Source organism: Lacerta agilis, chromosome 18, assembly GCF_009819535.1.
Source record: "Lacerta agilis isolate rLacAgi1 chromosome 18, rLacAgi1.pri, whole genome shotgun sequence".
In the NCBI taxonomy this organism is placed as follows: Eukaryota; Metazoa; Chordata; class Lepidosauria; order Squamata; family Lacertidae; genus Lacerta; species Lacerta agilis.
This window is the reverse complement of record NC_046329.1, coordinates 3,455,292-3,475,227: the sequence shown is the minus strand read 5'-3', so window position 1 is coordinate 3,475,227 and position 19,936 is coordinate 3,455,292. Positions and strand designations below refer to the sequence as shown.

General features: G+C 51.5%; 1 protein-coding gene across 2 annotated transcripts in view; it reads right to left on the bottom strand.

Moving 5' to 3' along the window:
- The window catches only part of CELF5 (CUGBP Elav-like family member 5), an 87,007-nt gene that overhangs the window by 36,719 nt on the left and 30,352 nt on the right, over positions 1 to 19,936 (bottom strand). Inside the window, exon 3 of one of the 2 annotated variants that reach the window (XM_033136763.1) lies at positions 2,209 to 2,260. In XM_033136763.1, the coding sequence (XP_032992654.1) occupies positions 2,209 to 2,260 (52 nt within the window). The remainder of the gene's footprint in view (positions 1 to 2,208; positions 2,261 to 19,936) is intronic. The other variant, XM_033136764.1, reaches the window with a different exon arrangement.

Below are 19,936 nucleotides of genomic sequence, written 5' to 3'. Positions count from 1 at the left end.
ATCCAGAGTTCAAGGCCACTTTCCAAGTAGGCAAAACCAAGGCTCGTGAGGGCTGTGTCCTGCGTAAGAGTTATGGGGGCCAGATGCAGAGCCTTGGAGGGCCGCATTGGGAGGTTTCCCTACCCCTGCTCTACACTTAAGTCTCCAGTCTTCCACAGATCCTTATTGCTAAGATTTTAATTTAGTAGACCACAAGCTCAACCAGAATCCGCTGTGTGATGCAGCAGCAAAAATGTGCTAATGCTATTCTGGGCTGCATCAAGAGAAGTCTAGTGTCCACATCAAGGGAAGTCACAGTCCCACTCTATTCTGCCTTGGTCAGACCACACCTGGAATACTGTGTCCAGTTCTGGGCACCACAATTGAAGAAGGATGTTGACAAGCTGGAAGGTGTGCAGAGGAGGGTGACCGAGATGATCTGGGGTCTGGAAACGAAGCCTTATGAGGAATGGTTGAAGGAGCTGGGTGCGTTTAGCCTGGAGGAGAGGAGACTGAGAGGAGATATGATTTTGTTGTTCAGTCGTTCAGTCGTGTCCGACTCTTCGTGACCCCATGGACCAGAGCACGCCAGGCACGCCCATCCTTCACTGCCTCTCGCAGTTTGGCCAAACTCATGCTAGTCGCTTCGAGAACACTGTCCAACCATCTCGTCCTCTGCCGCCCCCTTCTCCTTGTGCCCTCCATCTTTCCCAACATCAGGGTCTTTTCTAGGGAGTCTTCTCTTCTCATGAGGTGGCCAAAGTACTGGAGCCTCAACTTCAGGATCTGTCCTTCTAGTGAGCACTCAGGGCTGATTTCTTTGAGAATGGATAGGTTTGATCTTCTTGCAGTCCATGGGACTCTCAAGAGTCTCCTCCAGCACCATAATTCAAAAGCATCAATTCTTCGGCGATCAGCCTTCTTGATGGTCCAGCTCTCACTTCCGTACATTACTACTGGGAAAACCATAGCTTTAACTATACGGACCTTTGTCGGAGATATGATAGCCATCTCCTAATATCTCAAGGGCTGCCCCATGGAAGAGGGAACAAACCTGTTTTCTGCTGCTCTGGAGGGCAGGACTCAGAACAAAATATAAAATCAAAAATCAAAAAAATCCTTCCAGTAGCACCTTAGAGACCAACTAAGTTTGTTCTTACGGCTACCTACCTGTAACTGGAGCAATGGCTTCAAGTTACAAGAATGGAGATTCTGACTAGACATAAGGAAGAATGTTCAGATGGCAAGAGCTGTCCGACGATGGAACAGACTCCCTCGGACATTGGTGGGCTCTCTCTTTCATTGGAGGGTATTTTTAAACAGAGCTTGGATGGCCACCTGTAGCTGTGATTCCTGTATGGCAGAGGGCTGGACTACACAACCCTTGGGATCCTTTGCAACTTTACTGCGATTCTATCTATTGATACACGCTTGTATTGCAAAACAAAACAAAACAAAACCCTTGCATTTATAGAATTTGCTACCAAGGAGTGTGGTGGAGTCTCCTTCTTTGGAGGTCTTGAAGCAGAGGCTTGACAGCCATCTGTCAGGAATGCTTGGATGGTGTTTCCTGCTTGGCAGGGGGTTGGACTGGATGGCCCTTGGGGTCTCTTCCAACTCTAGGATTCTATGATTCTATATGTTTTCCCAATATGTCTCCCCACCACCACCAAAACATTCCTGATTACAGTGGTACCCCAGGTTGCGTACATAATTGGTCCCGGGTTACAGTTCGTAACCCGAAAAGTACGTAACCCGGAGCGTACGTAAACCTGAGGTACGACTGTACAGAGGTGGGTGGCTTTTGAGATTTTAAGGGGAGGACAACAGTGGAGGAATTATAAGCTAGTATTTTATATTATCCACAGCAACTGAGATACGTACAAGGGGGGCTGGCTTTTAATGGCCTCCCTGAGAAGAAGAAGAGAAGAAGAGTTTGGATTTGATATCCCGCTTTATCACTCCCCGAAGGAGTCTCCAAGCGGCTCACATTCTCCTTCCCCTTCCTCCCCCCACAACAAACACCCTGTGAGGTGAGTGGGGCTGAGAGACTTCAGAGAAGCGTGACTAGCCCAAGGTCACCCAGCAGCTGCATGTGGAGGAGCGGGGAAGCGAACCCGGTTCCCCAGATTACGAGTCTGCCGCTCTTAACCACTACACCACACTGTAGGGTGGTAGGACAAAGGGTTGGGTGGGTGGGGACCAAAACAAACAAGGAGAGATGACAACTACCTCCACGGCTCTCGCTGTCCGCCGGCTTTACCTGGATTGGCCTCGCCATCTAGAGAGAGAGAGAGAGAGAGAGAGAGATGCCAAATGTTAGCAAAGCCAAGCTCTGAGCACTCTGTTGTGCTATGGAGGGAGGGAGTGTGCTAAGAGCGTGATAGCAACAAGCAACATAATGCATCCAAATCCAGCCATAGGGAAACTCGGCCCTCCAGATGTTTTGGGACTACAACTCCCATCATCCCCGACCACTTGTCCTAGGGATGATGGGAGTTGTAGTCCCAAAACATCTGGAGGGCCGAGTTTGCCTATGGCTGGCCAAATCGTTGCAGCGTAGAATGCTCCCATGGAGGTCCTGAGCCAGCCACGCTTCAGGGGCACTTTTGGCTTTCCAGATGTTGCTTGAATGACAAAAAAGTAAAGGTAAAGGACCCCTGGACGGTCCAGTCAAAGGCATCTATGGGGTTGCGGCGCTCATCTCGCTTTCAGGCCAAGGGAGCCAGCGTTTGTCCTCAGACAGCTTTCCAGGTCATGTGGCCCGCAGGACTAAACCGCTTCTGGTGCAATGGGATACCCTGACGGAAACCAGAGTGCACGGAAACGCCGTTTACCTTCCCGCCACAGCGGTACCTATTTATCTACTTGCGCTGGTGTGCTTTCGAACTGCTAGGTTGGCAGGAGCAGGGACAGAGCAACGGGAGCTCACCCCGTCTCGCAGGGATTCGAACCGCAGACCTTCTGATCGGAAAGCGGTCGTTCTGCAACATCTGGATGGCAAAAGTCGACCACATCTGGGTCTACATACTGACTGGCAAAGGCTCTCAGACCCCTACTGTTCTGTGGTGCCAGCTTCTTTCAAGTTCCGTTTTCCATGTCTTTGTATCACTTTGTGACCTATTTGGGTTTCGTTGAAAAGGTCGTTGTGAAAACTCGCTGTCATTTTAGTGCAAATTTCCCTTCATATAGATTCATAGAATTGGAAGGGACCGCAGGCGTCATCTAGACCTCCCGCAATGCAGGAATCTCAGCTAAAGCATCCATGGCAGGTGGACACCCAACCTCTGCTTAAAAACCTCCAAGGAAGGAGAGTCCACCCTCTTCTGAGGAAGTCTGTTCCACTGTCGAACTGCTCTTACTTGTGGGATGTGAAACACGAGAGCAGTCAAGTACAACATCCCTAGAGTGGACATAGAAGGGGATGTCTGGACCAGCCAGTTGGAACTTCCTGTTTTCTCCTGGGCTGGGACAGACTTCCTCTACATGTGACTAGAGGTGGGTGTGGCCTCACCTGTGCAGGTAACAAAGGCATAGGGCTGGCTGCCATCTCTCTCTTCTTTTGACTACGCTCAATGAGGAAGCATCATATGCTTAGCCAAGAGAGGACAAAGGAGCTATCTCTATGGAATAGTCTCCAAGTGTATGTAACTTCTCTAACTAAGTCTGCCTTCTGCAGCAGTGGCAACAGAAAATCACTGAATATATGGAAATTGCAAAAATGACAATGAGAGTCAGACAACAGGGGGATGAACGTTTAGAAAGAATGGGGAAAGTTTATTTAATATTTGGACAAGGTATGTAAGATGTGAATATTGACATATAACTCATGGCGTACAAAAAAATGAAGAAGGAATTATAAATAAATGTTAGAAGGTGAAATTATGCAGCATGGGAGGATATATAATTTGGAAATGAGTTTGGAAAAATAAATGAATATGATGTAGAGGAGAAATTTAAATGTGTGGAAATGAACTTAAAGTGCGAAATATAGATGTAAGATATAAGGAAGACATAATATGAAAGAAGGAAGTCCATGGATTTAAGATTTAAATGTTTGGTGTGATATAATTTTTACTTTATTCTCATCTGTAAAGTTATTGTAACAATTTTTGGGTTTGTATTCAGATAAAATCAATAAAAATTATTTACAAAAAAAGTCTGCCTTCTGGGATCCTATTGTGAACAGAATGTGTGTAAGTAAACTCTTTTATACTTTATAGAAGACTGTGCCGTGTTGTGTCTTATCTTTAGGAGGGAATAAAGGGGGAAATACCAGGACAATATTGTTATAGAGGCTTTAGCGAGCCTGAGCAACACACCCGCTGTGTAAGTTAATTTAACTCTGCTAAAATTGTTGAACTTGTTAACACAAGTTGGAATAGGATATAAGAAAACAATATACCCCTCTTCCTGCATCCCTGAGCATTCCCACATTACTGTCAGAACGTTCTCCCTGATGTTTAGTCGGAATCTCCATTCCTGTAACTTGAAGCCATGGGTTCGAGTCCCAACCCTCCAGAGCAGGAGAAATCAAGCCTGTTCCATCTCCCATGTGGCAGCTCTTAAGATATCATGCACCTGTGTGCAATTTTGCCCGAAATACACAAATCTCCCCTAATACAATGCCTTTTAATTTTGGGCATGTTTTCACCAATGTGTGCTGTTTTATGCGCCCTTACCCATGAAGCACACATTCCCCAGCATGGTGCATGGCTACAGGCCTGCATTGAAAAACCCAGATTCTGAAAGGGAAAGCTGTGTAACGCTATGCGTACTGTTTTGGGAAGCGCGAATCAGGCAGCTCCCGTGCAAATCTGGACTGAACCGAATCTCTCTACTTCTGCCCCTGAGCAGTGGCCCTTTCCATGCTTGGCTGGGGGACACTTCCGCAGTGATAAGATGGACCATATCAGCTGCCCCGAAACAGGGCTGACCTCGGGCTCCACCCCCAGATGACACCTTTCAGAAATGTGAGTGTCCTTAACATAATAAAAGCGCTGCTGGATCAGGCCAGGGGCCCACCTAGTCCAGCATCCTCTTCTGGCAAGTGCTTCTTTTGGGAAACCTGCAAGCAGGACCCGACCGCACGAGCAAATCCCCACTCCGCAATTCCCTGGTACTCAGAAGCATCTGTAAACAGAGCTTCCGTGACTAGCATCTGCCGAGAGCCCTCTGCCCCAGGACCTCGCATTTGTGCGCCTGGGCTCCGAAGCAAAACCAAACCACTTGCGGCTGTGTTTATTCCCACATCGGATCTGGTGGAAGTTGCGGCGGGATAACCAACCCTGCCGCAGGCCAGCACGAAGGGCAGGGCAGGGAGCTGCGCACCGGTGGCCTCGGTTCTCCGTGCAGGCGTGCGCACGCTGGGTTCAAAATTTAATCCGCTTCCAAGGACTGGAATTTGTGGGGACCAAAGGCAGGACTTGGGAGTCTGGTGGGTTGCGTCAGAAACTCGTTTCAGGGAAGACATCTCTGGCATCTCCCCAGAAGGCAAAACAACCAAGGAGAGTCATTATTTTTGGCACCTGAGAGGCCTTCCTGATGACCTCAACGCCTCCTCCATCTGAGCCCACTCTCACCAACACCATTGCACACACTGGTGTTCCGTCGTCCGTCCGTCCGTCCCCCTACCCCCGTCCTCTCCATCTCTGGTATTAGCCCTGTCACTCTGCTTGGATTTTTTTATTTTTTTATTTCTATTTTTCAGGAAGGGGGGGAGAAAAAAGAATGTCATTGCCATGGCAACGACCGTCTGCGCCACAGGAACCTGACATTTGTGGTTGCCGTAGCACCAGGCTCTTCTCCGGGTTGGGAGGGGGGCGCTGCCTTCCCTCTATTTTGGAGGACAGGTGGTGTGTGCACGCGTGAGGCTATTTAGGATTTGCCTACGTGTGGCACTGAGGGGAGGAAAGGGCGGACGAAGAACCAGTAGGGAGAGCGGGAGGGGAGGGGAATAAACACGGGACCGTTTAGCATTTTGCTTCCAGGGAGATCACAAGAAAGACAAAATACATAATCGTGTTTTGGAATTTTTTTGTTTAGGGGTGGGGTACCAGATGTTTCTGCACTCCAGCATCCCAGCGGGTCGGGGAGCTTTAATTCAGCAACATCTGGGAGGCCTTAATCTTTTGCTCCGCCCTGAACATGTCACATGATTGATAGGCCACGCCCTGGTCCTGCCTCTCCCCCCCCCCTCCAAATACGCTCTGTGCAGGTTCTGAAATGCTGGATTGAGCCACAGTTCTTCCTAAAGGCTTGCGGCTGAAATGTCAGGGCAGCGGGGGGGGTGGGCAGCGTTTATTGAACGAAATGCATAGAGCACTTAATTTTTTAAAATGAGAATAGTGTTTCTCTAAGCGGCTTGCTTTGAATTATGGTGCTGGAGGAGACTCTTGAGAGTCCCATGGACTGCAAGAAGATCAAACCTATCCATTCTGAAGGAAATCAGCCCTGAGTGCTCACTAGAAGGACAGATCCTGAAGTTGAGGCTCCAGTGTTTTGTCCACCTCATGAGAAGAGAAGACTCCCTGGAAAGACCCTGATGTGGGAAAGATGGAGGGCACAAGGAGAAGGGGACGACAGAGGATGAGATGGTTGGACAGTGTTCTCGAAGCGACTAGCATGAGTTTGGCCAAACTGCGAGAGGCAGTGAAGGATAGGCGTGCCTGGCGTGCTCTGGTCCATGGGGTCACGAAGAGTCGGACAAGACTGAACGACTGAACAACAAAAAGCGGCTTGCATGCAAAGCGTGTCAGATATTTATCAAAACCGGCTATAGACAAGTAGGCAAGATAACATGACGTGGTCCAGGCAGGCTTGCCGAAACAAAAGAGCTTTTACCAGGCCTTTGGAACGGAACTGGGAAGGCAGCTTCCTAACATCAATAAGCAGGGAGTTCCAGAGGAGGAAGGGAGAGGGCTCTCGCACTCGCATCTGGCTGGCCACTGTGAGAACAGGATTCGGGAGTGGGTGGGCAATTGCCCTGACCCGGCAGGGCTTCCTATATGTTTATTATTATTATTATTATTATTATTATTTTCCAGATTTATTGTTGTTGTTTAGTCGTGTCTGACTCTTCGTGACCCCATGGACCAGAGCACGCCAGGCACTCCAGTCTTCCACTGCCTCCCACAGTTTTGGTCAGACTCATGTCGGTAGCTTCGAGAACACTGTCCCACCATCTCGTCCTCTGTCGTCCCCTTCTCCTTGCGCCCTCCTTGTCAACTGTTGTGGTGAAGCTAAATCATGGCTGAAACCACAAGCTCTCAATAGTTCCTTGCCCCAGTTCTGGGGTAACAGCACCACCTTGGGGGAACAGTCGAATGGTCCGCCTTCAAAGTGGCTCCACACACACCCACACCCAAAAAAGAATCCCAGGGACTGTGGTTGATTGATCCTGCACAGAACTGCAACTCCAGCCCATTTAATAAACTACATTGAGGGACAAATGTAAGGCTCTGCACTTAGGCAGGTAGAACCAGCTGCACAAATATAAGATGGGTGACACCTGGCTTCCTAGTATTATATCATTCCGGAAACCTTAGTTCTTAAAATAAATGCCAAACACTGGATTTAGGAGAAATCAAGAGTAAGCGTTTTATTGCTGAGCAATAGGTCCAGGGACGTCATCTCCAAAAGACTGGACCTTTTGCAGACATCCTCTTTCTCCCAACATCTTGACTCACTTGGGGACATAGGACCCATGACATAACTTATCTTCTGCGGTCAGTCTGCCTAGCTAGCTATTTCTGCTTGGCTCAGCTGTAACCCACAAACTCTTTGTAAGAAGCATTCCTTACAAGGTACAGTCTTAACGCATAAATAAAGCAAAGGTGAGATTATATGTTCCCAGTTTACAACACTAGCAGTACACGTGAAAAGGATCTAGGGGTCTTGGCGGACCATAAGCTGAACATGAGTCACGGGCTGATGCGGGCAACAACCAAAAGCTAATGCTATTCAAGGCTGCAGAAGTCTAGAATCCCAATTGAAGGAAGCCATGTTGTCGCTCAGTTGTGTCCGCCTCTTCGTGACCCCATGGACCAGAGCACGCCAGGCACCCCTATCCTTCACTGCCTCTCACAGTTTGGCCAAACTCATGCCAGTCGCTTCGAGAACACTGTCCAACCACCTCTTCCTCTGTCGTCCCCTCCTCCTTGTGCCCTTCATCTTTCCCAACATCAGGGTCTTTCCAGGGAGTCTTCTCTTCTCATGAGGTGGCCAAAGTACTGGAGCCTCATAGTACTACTATGAGGAAGTCATAAAGGTAAAAGGTAAAGGGACCCTGACCGTGAGGTCCAGTCATGTCCGACTCTGGGGCTGTGGCGCTCATCTCACGTTAATGGCCGAGGGAGCTGGCGTACAGCTTCCGGGTCATGTGGCCAGCATGACAAAGCCACTTCTGGTGAACCAGAGCAGCACACGGAAACGCCGTTTACATTCCCACCGGAGTGGTATCTATTTATCTACTTGCACTTTGACGTGCTTTCGAACTGCTAGATGGGCAGGAGCAGGGATCCGAGCAACGGGAGCTCACCCCGTCTCGGGATTCGAACCGCCGACCTTCTGATCAGCAAGATCTAGGCTCTGTGGTTTAACCCACAGTGCCACCCACGTCCCTATGAGGAAGTCATAGTACTACTTTATTCTGCGTTGGTCAGACCACCCCTGGAACCGCAGTTTAAGGGGGATATTGACAAGTTGGAACATGTGCTTAGGAGGGCGACCAAGAGGATCAGGGATCTGGAAACCGATCCTTATGAGGAACAGTTAAGAGAGTTGGGTATGTTTAGCCTGGAAAGAGGAGACTGAGAGGAGATATGAGAGCTATCTTCAAATATCTAAAGCGCTGCAACATGGAGGATGCATCAAGCTTGTTTTCTCCTTCTCTGGAGGGTAGGATCCGAACAATGGCTTCAAGCTTCAAAAAAGGAGATTCCGACTAAACATTAGGAAGAACTTTCTGACAGTAAGAGATGTTTGGCAGTGGAACGGACTCCCACAAGAGGTGGTGGACTCTCCTCCATGGAGGTTGGATGGCCATCTGTCATGGATGGCTTAGCTGAGATTCCTGCATTGCAGGGGGTTGGACTAGATGACCCTCGGGTTCTCTTCCAACTCTAATAATAAAAACTTTATTGCAGCTATAAGCTCATATATAAATAGACACGCAAATCATACCTGCCTTACAATCCATGCAAAAACAGCTAAAATAATTACATTAAAATAGAAATAATAACATAAAATATTTACAATCAGGAGAAATAAATATAAATTCAACCTATGATACTATCAGGAGTTATAGGCCCAAAAGGGGTGAAAGAACCATTAGGATTCCTGTAATAGGCCATTTCGCCTCTTATGGTTCAGAACCGAAGTCAGATACCTTGCCACTTGCAAGGTTACTGTTGGGTTAGAATCCTGGAGTAAAAGGGTAAGCTGGATCTCAACTGGAAGTCCAGAGAATTTTTGGACCAGTGGGCTCAACAAATTTCTCCTGACATCACTGTATAAAGGGCAGATGAAAACAATATGCAGGAGGGATTCCCTCGACAACTCATCACACGAGCATAAATCTGATACACTCTTCCAACTCTATGATTCCTATGCAGGTCCCAGGATCCTTTGGGGGAAGCCATGCGCTGTCAATGCATGGTGCAGATGTGGCCCAAGTTGGGGATCTCCTTCCACTTTGGAACAGCGGAGTGAACCAGACCAGTGAGTTCACACAAGTTGAGAAAAAAGCTGGCCAAAGCCAGGGGAGGAAGCACATAAGTACGCCTTCCGCATGGTGTCACACCCTCGTGCGCCACCCTAACCCAGCAACCCTCTCGCCCCCTTCCCCACAATGATTTATGCCGTGCTCGTGATTTATGCAGCCTAAGACAGCTCCGGCCATAAATGATTTAAATGAGCATGAAAGATTCACCGCTCCGTTCACTGTCAGGAGGCCATCGCACGGCACGATCCTGCAAACACGCAATTGCAGCCTGCCCCAACTTGGCTCGGGGCTGCCGAGTCGGGAAAGGGGAATTTTGCATGGGACTTTTGCCTTTGGCTAGGTGGCCGCTGGAATGTGGAACTCCTTGCCTCTCAGCAAGAACATCGCACCAGGGTGAGACCCAACCAGCCCCTCCATTCGTCGGCCAAAGAAATGGTAGCTGCTAGCAGACCCCTGACCACCCACCACTCCCTCCAGAAAAGGAACGTCTCATTCCATGGGCCAATTGTCCTGAAATGCAGAAGGAAGAAAGCCAACAGAACAAGAAACAGCCATTGCTATTCAAGGTTGGACAACCGTGGTCCAGAAGGCTGCAGCCAGACTTCTGACTGAAGCCAGTTACAGGGAGCAGGTTACTCCCCTGTTACAACACCTTCACTGGCTACCTGTCTGTTTCCAGGTGCAATTCGAGTTTTGGCTATGATCTGCAAAGCCCCATATGGCCCAGGACACCTGGAAGGTCGTGTCTCCCTAGCCATGCCTTCCCAGGTGTCAAGATCCTTGATTGAGCACCTTCTCCCTGGTCCCATCGACTTCAGAGGCACGGCTGGTGGTGACGTGAGAGAGAGAGAGACAGAGCCTTTTCGGTGGCTGCTCCCCTATTGTGGGATTCGTTCCCAAGAGAGGTCAGACTGGCTCCCTCCTTGCTATCATTCCATTGCCTTGCAAGACCTTCCTGTTCAGACAAGCCTTTGGAAACTCAGGGGCAAGCAATTCTGACCACTGGGCCCTTTCTCAGGGCAGACTGTGTTTTATTTGCTGGCTCTAAATGTGTTTTCATAGAATCATAGAACTGTAGAGTTGGAAGGGACCTCCAAGGGTAATCTAGACCAACTCCCTGCAATGAAGGAGTCTCAACTCAAGCACCCAGGACAGAACCACTGCTTGTTGTTGTTGTTGTTTAGTCGTTTAGTCGTGTCCGCCTCTTTGGGACCCCATGCAGATGGTGACTGCAGTCACGAAATTAAAAGACGCCTGCTTCTTGGGAGGAAAAGCAATGACAAACCTAGACAGCACCTTAAAAAGCAGAGACATCACCTTTGCCGACAAAGGTCTGTATACTTAAAGCTATGGTTTTCCCAGTAGTGATGTATGGAAGTGAGAGCTGGACCATCAAGAAGGCTGATCGCCGAAGAATGGATGCTTTTGAATTCTGGTGCTGGAGGAGACTCTTAAGTGGACTGCAAAAAGATCAAACTTATCCATCCTTAAAGAAATCAGCCCTGAGTGCTCACTGGAAGGGCACATCCTGAAGTTGAGGCTCCAGTACTTTGGCCACCTCATGAGAAGAGAAGACTCCCTGGGAAAGACCCTGATGTTGGGAAAGATGGAGGGCACAAGGAGAAGGGGACGACAGAGGATGAGATGGTTGGACAGTGTTCTCGAAGCTACTAACACGAGTTTGGCCAAACTGCGGGAGGCAGTGAAGGATAGGCGTGCCTGGCGTGCTCTGGTCCATGGGGTCATGAAGAGTTGGACACGACTGAACGACTGAACAACAACAATAATGAAACAATATATCCTCTCCTGCATCCCTGAACATTCCCACAACAATCGCCAGCTTCGGCCGCATCACCGGCCCTCGGTACGCCATGATGCTTCGCTTCGCCCTGGGCAAGCGGGCCAGAAGGGTCTCCTCTGCCCATCGGAGGCCGCAGCACCACCGAGCGGCCGTGTCATCGCTGCCAGTGCTCATCTCTCTGCAGAGGAGCCCTTTACTGATGACAAGGGCCATTATGCCACATTAGCATCACCCAGCCGCAGGAAGTGAGAAGAAGCAGGAAGCAAGGATGCTCAGCCCATCAGAGCAATTACGGGTTCTCTGCGCGACAACGAAGCTTTGGTGGACACACGAGCTGTAGAGGAAGCTCCTCAGGGTGAGTGTGCTGTGGCCTCTCCCCGCTTAAGAGATATCCTTCGTCCTCGTATTTGGTTTCCGCCCTCAGGGGCTGCTTGAGTCGAGAGGCTGGTTGGACCAAATTGATGCCACCACCGCCTTCTGTGTCCAGTTCTGGGCACCACAGTTCAAGAAGGGTTTTTGTCAAGCTGGAAGGTGTGCATGGCTTGGGGGATGGGGGTAGGATGGTGAAAAGGCACAAAAGAGAGGGGAGAGAGCCCCACAGTTTTGGCGCACACAGCAATGTGCTCTACAACCCCCCTGCTGCCACAGTGATCAAACCAGCGCTATGCCGGCGCAGGCATGAACATTCCGTCGCATCACAACCACCACCTTTGGTCTGCCTTCATTGCACCACCAGCACTAGGGTGGCAAATGCGCACTCAGCTGCGACAGCATGCACATGAATGCTAGGACTTCAAAATGCAGCTGTCAGCCCACACACTGCCTTCAAGTGAAAGCCAGCACTATGACAGCGTGCACACACACACACACAAACAAACACGCGTTCCGCAACAACAAACGCAGTCACCGCCCCATGTGCTACGGCGAGACATGCGCTACGTTATGAAATGCAAACCACCGCCTGTGTGCAGCGTTTAAAGCACAAACCGGCACGACGGCAGCACACGCACTCAAACACACTCCCGGCAAGCACTAGATGCTGCCAACCTCCCACAGGACAGCACTGTGGCAGCAAAAGCATGTGCATCGCACACACAAAGCTCAGGCCTCTGTCTTTGTGCACAAACCCGCTGGGACGGGAAATACGTGTGGGCCGCAACCGCAAAACACAGCCGTTGCCCCAATGGATTTTGGGCACAATATTGAATATGATGCATGGGCAAAATTATGGAATGAGAGTTTGAATTTACCGCATGTGTAACTTTGAAAGAAAATGTTTATAAGATGATGTATAGGTGGTATTTGACACCAGTGAAATTGGCAAAAATGTATAGAATGCATGATAAATTGTGTTGGAAATGCAGACAAGAGGAAGGGGACTTTTACCACATGTGGTGGACTTGCAATAAGGTCAAGGTGTTTTGGGAATTAATTTACAATGAACTTAAGAAGATGTTCAGATATACTTTTCCAAAAAAAAACCGAGGCCTTTTTGTTGGGGTTGATGGGAGAAGAAATAGCCAAGAAGGACAAAAGATTGTTCATGTATGTGACAACTGCAGCAAGAATACTGCTTGCCCAAAAGTGGAAATTACAGGAACTACCAATGATTGACGAGTGGCAGACGAAGATGGTGGAATATGCTGAACTTGCAAAACTGACCGGCAGGGTCAGAAACCAGGATGACTCGAGGTTTCGTAGAGACTGGAGTAAATTTGTGGAGTACTTAAGATTGAACCGAGGAAGTTTAAAGACACTAGTAGGATTGGAATAAACCTTTGACATAGCTTAATATGGATGTAATAAAAACTGCGTGACGAGATTGGACTAGAAAACCTGCTGACATGGGGGAGGGGAGTCGTAGCTCGGCAGAGCAATGGTTAATGTAATTTGCTTTAAATGTTGAATTGGCTGTAATTTGATATATTTGGAAAAATAATTAAAAAAGTATATTTAAAAAAAACACACACACAGCCGTTGTCCCGGCGTTCCGGCTTAGTGCATGACGCCCACCCTATGGCAGCACGGCAGCGACAACGCAAAATGCAGCCTTCCTCGCGTTTGGGCTGGATGTGCGAAACCACACTTGGTGTGTGCCCTACGACTGCAGAATGCAGCCCGAAACCCCAACACTGCCTTAGTGAAGATGGCCAGCGCTATGACGGCACGCAGAAGAAACAAGTCGGCGCCCTGATCCACAGTGCTGACTTTGGGCAAAATATCGAATCGTCCTCCGTGGTCCAAACAGGCCGTTGCAAGCCCACGGGCCGAGCGAGTTTCTCTCCCCCTGCCCCTCCAGCCCCATAGGTTTGTGGCGCTCCAAAAGAGATGCTCCACCAGCGCTGGCTGGAGAGGAATCAAGCGGCATCGGCAGACGTTGCCATGGGAACCGTGGAGTTAATTAAGGCCTACACAGAGCCGGTGAAGCCGGGGCGCGGAGAGGCCCTCTCATTACTACAGCGCAAAGCAGCAGCCGCCCGTTCCTTGGGACAACAAAAGAACATTCAATTAGCGGAGACCAGCTTCATCGGTAATTAAGAGTGCGGTTCTCCTCCGTAAGCTCCTCTCTCTCGACAGACAGACAGGGTCGCCATATTTCAAATACAGTAGTCAAAACCAGGACACCCCGAAAGTTGAGATTTGATTTTTACGGTAACCTAGGGTTGCCATGCGACCCAGGTGGCGCTGTGGGTTAAACCACAGAGTCTAGGGCTTGCGGATCAGAAGGTCGGCGGTTCGAATCCCTGCCACAGGGTGAGCTCTTGTTGTTCAGTCCCTGCTCCTGCCCACCTAGCAGTTCGAAAGCACGTCAAAGTGCAAGTAGATAAATAGGGACTGCTCCAGCGGGAAGGTAAACGGCATTTCCGTGCGCTGCTCTGGTTTGCCAGAAGCGGCTTAGTCATGCTGGCCACATGACCCGGAAGCTGTACGCCGGCTCCCTCGGCCTATAGAGCGAGATGAGCGCCACAACCCCAGAGTCGGACACGACTGGACCTGATGGCCAGGGGTCCCTTTAGCTTTACCTTTTTAGGGTTGCCATACACCCAGAATTTCCCAGACATATCCGGAATACTGCAGCCACGAGCAGTGTCAGGGCGGAAATCGGCGCAGTGTTTTGCAATCGGCGAAATGTCTGGACGTGTGGCGGCCCATGGCGGCAGTGACGTTTTTGTCAATTTCCCCTCAGAAATAGCTCAAAAACGTCCAATTCTTTGCAAAAAACAAAAAAAAACTCAACCCAAAAGACTGTATGTTTTTTAAACAAAATGCCAGATAAATGCAAGTTTTCGATGGACAGGACAAGCGCTGCCTTTCGGAAATCCCCCCGGACATCAATTCCACCTTTGGAATCCTGGCAACGTCTGGGAAAATACGGGCACATGGCAGCCCTAGGCAGGGACCCCGGTCTCGCACTTCCGGATGGTTCCCTGCTTCATCCATGAGCACAGCTCGTGGACCCTTCCAATGGCGCATGCGAGGGACTCCCGCATGTGCCGGTACATGGTGGGGGAGCGGGGAGAAGAAATCCGCTCCTGTTCACGCTGAACAGCAAACCCACCCAGTTCACAATTACCAAAATCATATGCAAAGTGTACACCAATAGACGGAGCAATGCTTCCAAGTACTCATTGCTGGAAAATGCAGGAGGTTAGAGAAATCTCGCGCTCAAATCCTGCTCCCACATGCACCTGGTCGCAGGACTTAGATGGGCCATTGGCCCGTTACAGCAGGAAAGACCGCCAACCATTGAAATTTTTGCAGTCCGTTCATAGGCGTAGGAAGGTCAGGTGGTACCCGGTATGGAAAATTTCTTGTCATCCCCCCCCCCCATTGATTCTCCCCACCCTGAAAAAATGGTTTTTACGTTATTTCATATTTTCTTACAAGGAATAATAACAAGTAATAATATTAAAAAACTTTTCTTTATATCCCGTCCTCCCCGGCCGAAGTCGGGCTCAGGGTGGCTAACATCAGATACATAACATTGGTATAAAATCAAACAATAATTAAATCACCTCCTAAAAACATCTCAAAATCAAATTATAGTCTAATTAGAAGGCTTTCCACAGGGTTAGGGTTGGGAACAGTAAGTGCTCCACCGAACTGAAATTTCAGCCTTCATGACGTAGGAAAACAGCCAGGTAAACAGCTATTTTGGCGGAGGAGGGTCAAGATATTAACCGATATGCATGAAATTTCATATATAGCTATATAATCCCTAGTATAGTAAGATAAGACTTTTGGAGCAGGCATTTAAAAAAAAGTTTTTTATGACCCACCCTAGTAGGGCAGCAATTGTTCCTTGATAATTTGTCACCCCCTCCATTATGGAAACCGGGGTGAACCGCCCCCCTACGCCCCCTTGCTACGCCCCTGAGTCATTCTTTGGTCAGGCAATGGGTAGGAAATGGCACATTCTGGCATAAAGCATGCATAGAAATGCCTCTTAGGGTTGCCAGGTCAGGACACTGAGATTTCAGGGCACCAAATCTGAGACCTGCAGGGCACCTGTGATGGCCTGGGAGTCAGACTCTGATGCTGAACCTGAGGGATCCCAACCTGCACAGGATTCCCCGCCTCCCAGAACCAGCTGAGCCGGGGCCAGGGCTTGAGCCTGAAGGATCCCCACCTGTGCTGGATCCCCAGGTGCAGGCATCAGCAGAGTCTGCTCTGGCTCCTGATGGGAGGGAGGACCCATTGCCTGCAGGTGCTCCACTCCCAGCCTCTTCAGAGGAAGCTGAGGCATCCCCTGGGTCCAGTAACCCACCAGCCTCTCCTGAGCTACAGAGGCTCAGGGCAGAGAGGCGAAGGGAGTTAAGTGTCTGCAGGAGGAGTGCTCGCCTCCAGGCCCGGAGGAGAGGCGAGTCTCCGGAGGATCGGGACCGCCCTAAGCATAGGGCCAGATAAAAGCCAGCCAGACCCAGCCCAAGTTGCGTGAGCAACTTAGTTGCAAGCGTGTGCTCAACCTGCAACCTTGTGCCTGGACGTGCCTTGGACCTTGACCTGCTCCCTGCCTTGCTCCCCGCCGGACTGACCTCCTTTGGACCCCTAGACCCAGGACTGGACTTGGACCTCGCTTCTTGGACAAACCCTTGGGGCCAGCACAGTTTGCTCACGCCACACCCGCACTCCCCCTTCGCTGGGGTGCGTTCGGGAGGAACTAGTAGCCATGGCTGACCAGGCGGCTGCGCTGGTGGCATTGGCCCAGGAGAACCAGGCCTTGACCCACACCGTGCAGCAGCTAAGCAATGTGGTTACGGCGCTTCAGCAGTGTTTGGATGCCTTACCGGCTCCTGGGGCCGCCGCCCCAGCTCCTGGCAAGTACCCGGTGGCCCTGCCAGAGAAATTTGATGGGACCCCAGCCAGCTTTCCCATGTTTCTCGCCCAGGCCAAGCTGTATATTCAGGGGCGAGCTCGGGATTTCCCCGACGACCGCACCAAGGTGCACTTCCTGATCAGCTTGCTGAAGGACCAGGCGGCCAAGTGGCGTTGCCGCTGCTCCGGCAAGACTCCCCCTTGCTGACAGACTATACGGGGTTTTGCAATCATCTGGAAACCACGTTCGCCAACCCTCAGAAGGGGAGTCAAGCCAATCGGGCAATTCGGCGGTTTGAAACAGGGCAAGTCCACAGTGGCCACCTACGCCACGGAATTTCGGCTGCTGGCGCAGGACTTGACTTGGAACGACTCTGCACTGCGGGACCAGTATCTCGAGGGACTTTCAGACGAGATACTGGATCAGCTAGCCACGTTGGATCGCCCTGCCACACTGGATGCCCTCATCCAACGGAGTCTGCAGATAGACGATCGGTTGGAGGACCGTCGCCAGGCCCGGGGCCGCTGGCACTCTGGGCTCCCGGCGCCGGTGCTTCCCTGCAGTTCCGTGGCCAGAGCTGAGTCATTGGAGGAGCCGATGCAGCTCGGGGCAGCGCGGCCTCGCCTCTCCCCCTCGGAAAAGACTCGGCGTCGGGAGGGGAACCTGTGTCTCTACTGCGGTGGGAGTGGACACTACGCCCGAACCTGCCCTGAGAAACGCCAGCCACAGGGGAAACGGCCAACCCCAGTAGCCGATGGCCCAGGCTACCTGGGGTCCCAAGCATCGCATGATGGGCCCTCACCAGTGGAATTGCAACACCTCATGATACCGGTGCGTTTATACCCCCCCGGTGGACCCTGGATTCTCACCCACGCGCTGGTGGATTCGGGGGCAACCCGCTCCTATATGGACTCTGCCTTCGCCACTCAGCATCGGGTGCCGCTTCAGAACAAGCCGGAACCGGTACAGGTGGAGGCAATTGACGGACGGCTCCTGCGCTCGGGCGCTGTTACTCAGGAGACCCAGCCCTTGGTCCTGTGCTACCAGCAGCATCGGGAGGTGCGATCCCTGGACATTGCCACCATGCCCCGGTTTCCCCTGGTGCTCGGGATGGACTGGCTGGAGTCGCACAATGTTCAGATCGACTGGGTCAATCGGACTGTACGCTTCCCAGACCCGGGTTCCCATGCTCAGTCCGAGTTAGTAGCAGCTGCCCCCATGGGGCAGGCTGTGTCAACGCTCCCTACCGTGTACCAGGACTATCTAGACGTGTTCGAGGAACAGGGAGCAGACCAGCTGCCGCCTCATCGGTCCTTCGACTGCGGCATAGACCTACAGCCTGGGGCGCCCCTGCCTGTGAGCCGCCTATATTCTCTTTCGGAGCCAGAGCGTGAAGCCTTGCAGGACTTCCTTCGCAAGAACCTGGAACGCGGGTTCATTAGGCCCTCTACCTCACCCACTGCCGCTCCTGTACTCTTCGTTAAGAAGAAGTGTGGGGAGCTTCGCCTCTGCCATGACTACCGGGCCCTGAATAAGATCACCATCCCAGACCGGTACCCCTTGCCCCTTATTGCAGAGTTGCTGGAGCGGGTGCAGGGGGCGCAAATGTTCACCAAACTGGACCTCCGAGGGGCCTACAACTTGATTCGGATCCGTGCCGGGGACGAATGGAAGACGGCATTCGGGACCCGGTATGGGCAGTTTGAATACCTGGTTATGCCGTTCGGATTATGCAACGCGCCCGCCGTGTTTCAACGGTACATCAACCACGTGTTCCAGGACTTGCTAGACAAATACGTGGTGGTGTACCTAGATGATATTCTGATATATTCCCGTGACCCAGCTCGTCACGAGAGTCATGTTCGGTCCGTGTTGCAGCGCTTGCGGGAGCACCGTCTGTACGCCAAGCTCAGCAAGTGCGAGTTCCACCAGCGGTCCGTGGACTTCCTTGGACACCGACTCTCCCCTGACGGGGTGCAGATGGACCCTGGGAAGGTGGCTGCGGTTCGAGAGTGGGCAGCGCCCCGGAACCGCAAGGACTTACAGCGGTTCCTAGGGTTCGCCAACTATTACCGGACCTTCATTGCAGATTATGCTCATCGCACCACCCCATTAACCCGACTGCTGCGCCCCAAGACGCCCTTCTCCTGGGATGAGGAGGCTGAAGTGGCATTTCAGGGGTTGAAAGCCTGTTTCCAGAGGGCGCCGATTTTACAGCATCCTGATCCCTCTCGTCCCTTCGTGGTGGAGACTGATGCCTCCAGTACGGCTCTCGGTGCCATCCTGTCTCAGCAACACGGACCCGATGCGCCGCTGTTACCCTGCGCCTACTACTCCCGGCAGCTCCTTCCGGCGGAGCGTAACTATACCGTGTGGGAGCGGGAACTACTGGCCATCAAGGTGGCCTTTGAGGTCTGGCGCCATCATCTTGAGGGGGCACGACACCCGGTGGAAGTGAGAACGGACCACCGGAATCTGGAGTACCTCCAGACCACCCGCAAGTTGAACCAAAGGCAGATCCGGTGGGCGCTGTTTTTCTCCCGGTTCCAGTTCCGGATCCGCTACATCCCTAGCTCCCAAAACCGGAAAGCGGATGCCCTGTCCCGGAAACCCGAGGATGTTGCAGACACTGTACAGCAGGCAGTACCAACGACTATCTTACCACCAGCCGCATTCCTGGCCACTCAGGAGGCCAAGCCGCTGCAGGCTCGGGTGCGAGAACAGCAACGGGTCGGCGCTTGGGCTCAGGAACGGCTCCAGGAACTGTCTGACGGGTCATGCCCTCGATATCCGGGGCTGGCCCTGCACCAGGGCCTACTGCTGCACCAGGGTCGTCTATACATCCCACCAGGACCATTGCGGGCTGAGGTTCTCCAGATGTCCCACGATGCCCCAGCAGCAGGGCACTTTGGGCGGTACCGGACCACCCATCTGGTAAGCCGGGAATTCTGGTGGCCCCGCCTGAAGGCTGATGTGGCACGTTACGTTGCTGGTTGCGATGTCTGCCGGCGGGCCAAGGGCCCTACCGGGCGACCCCCCCGGTCTGCTCCAGCCATTACCAGTCCCACCGCGTCCCTGGCACACGGTCTCGCTGGACTTTGTGGTGGACTTGCCC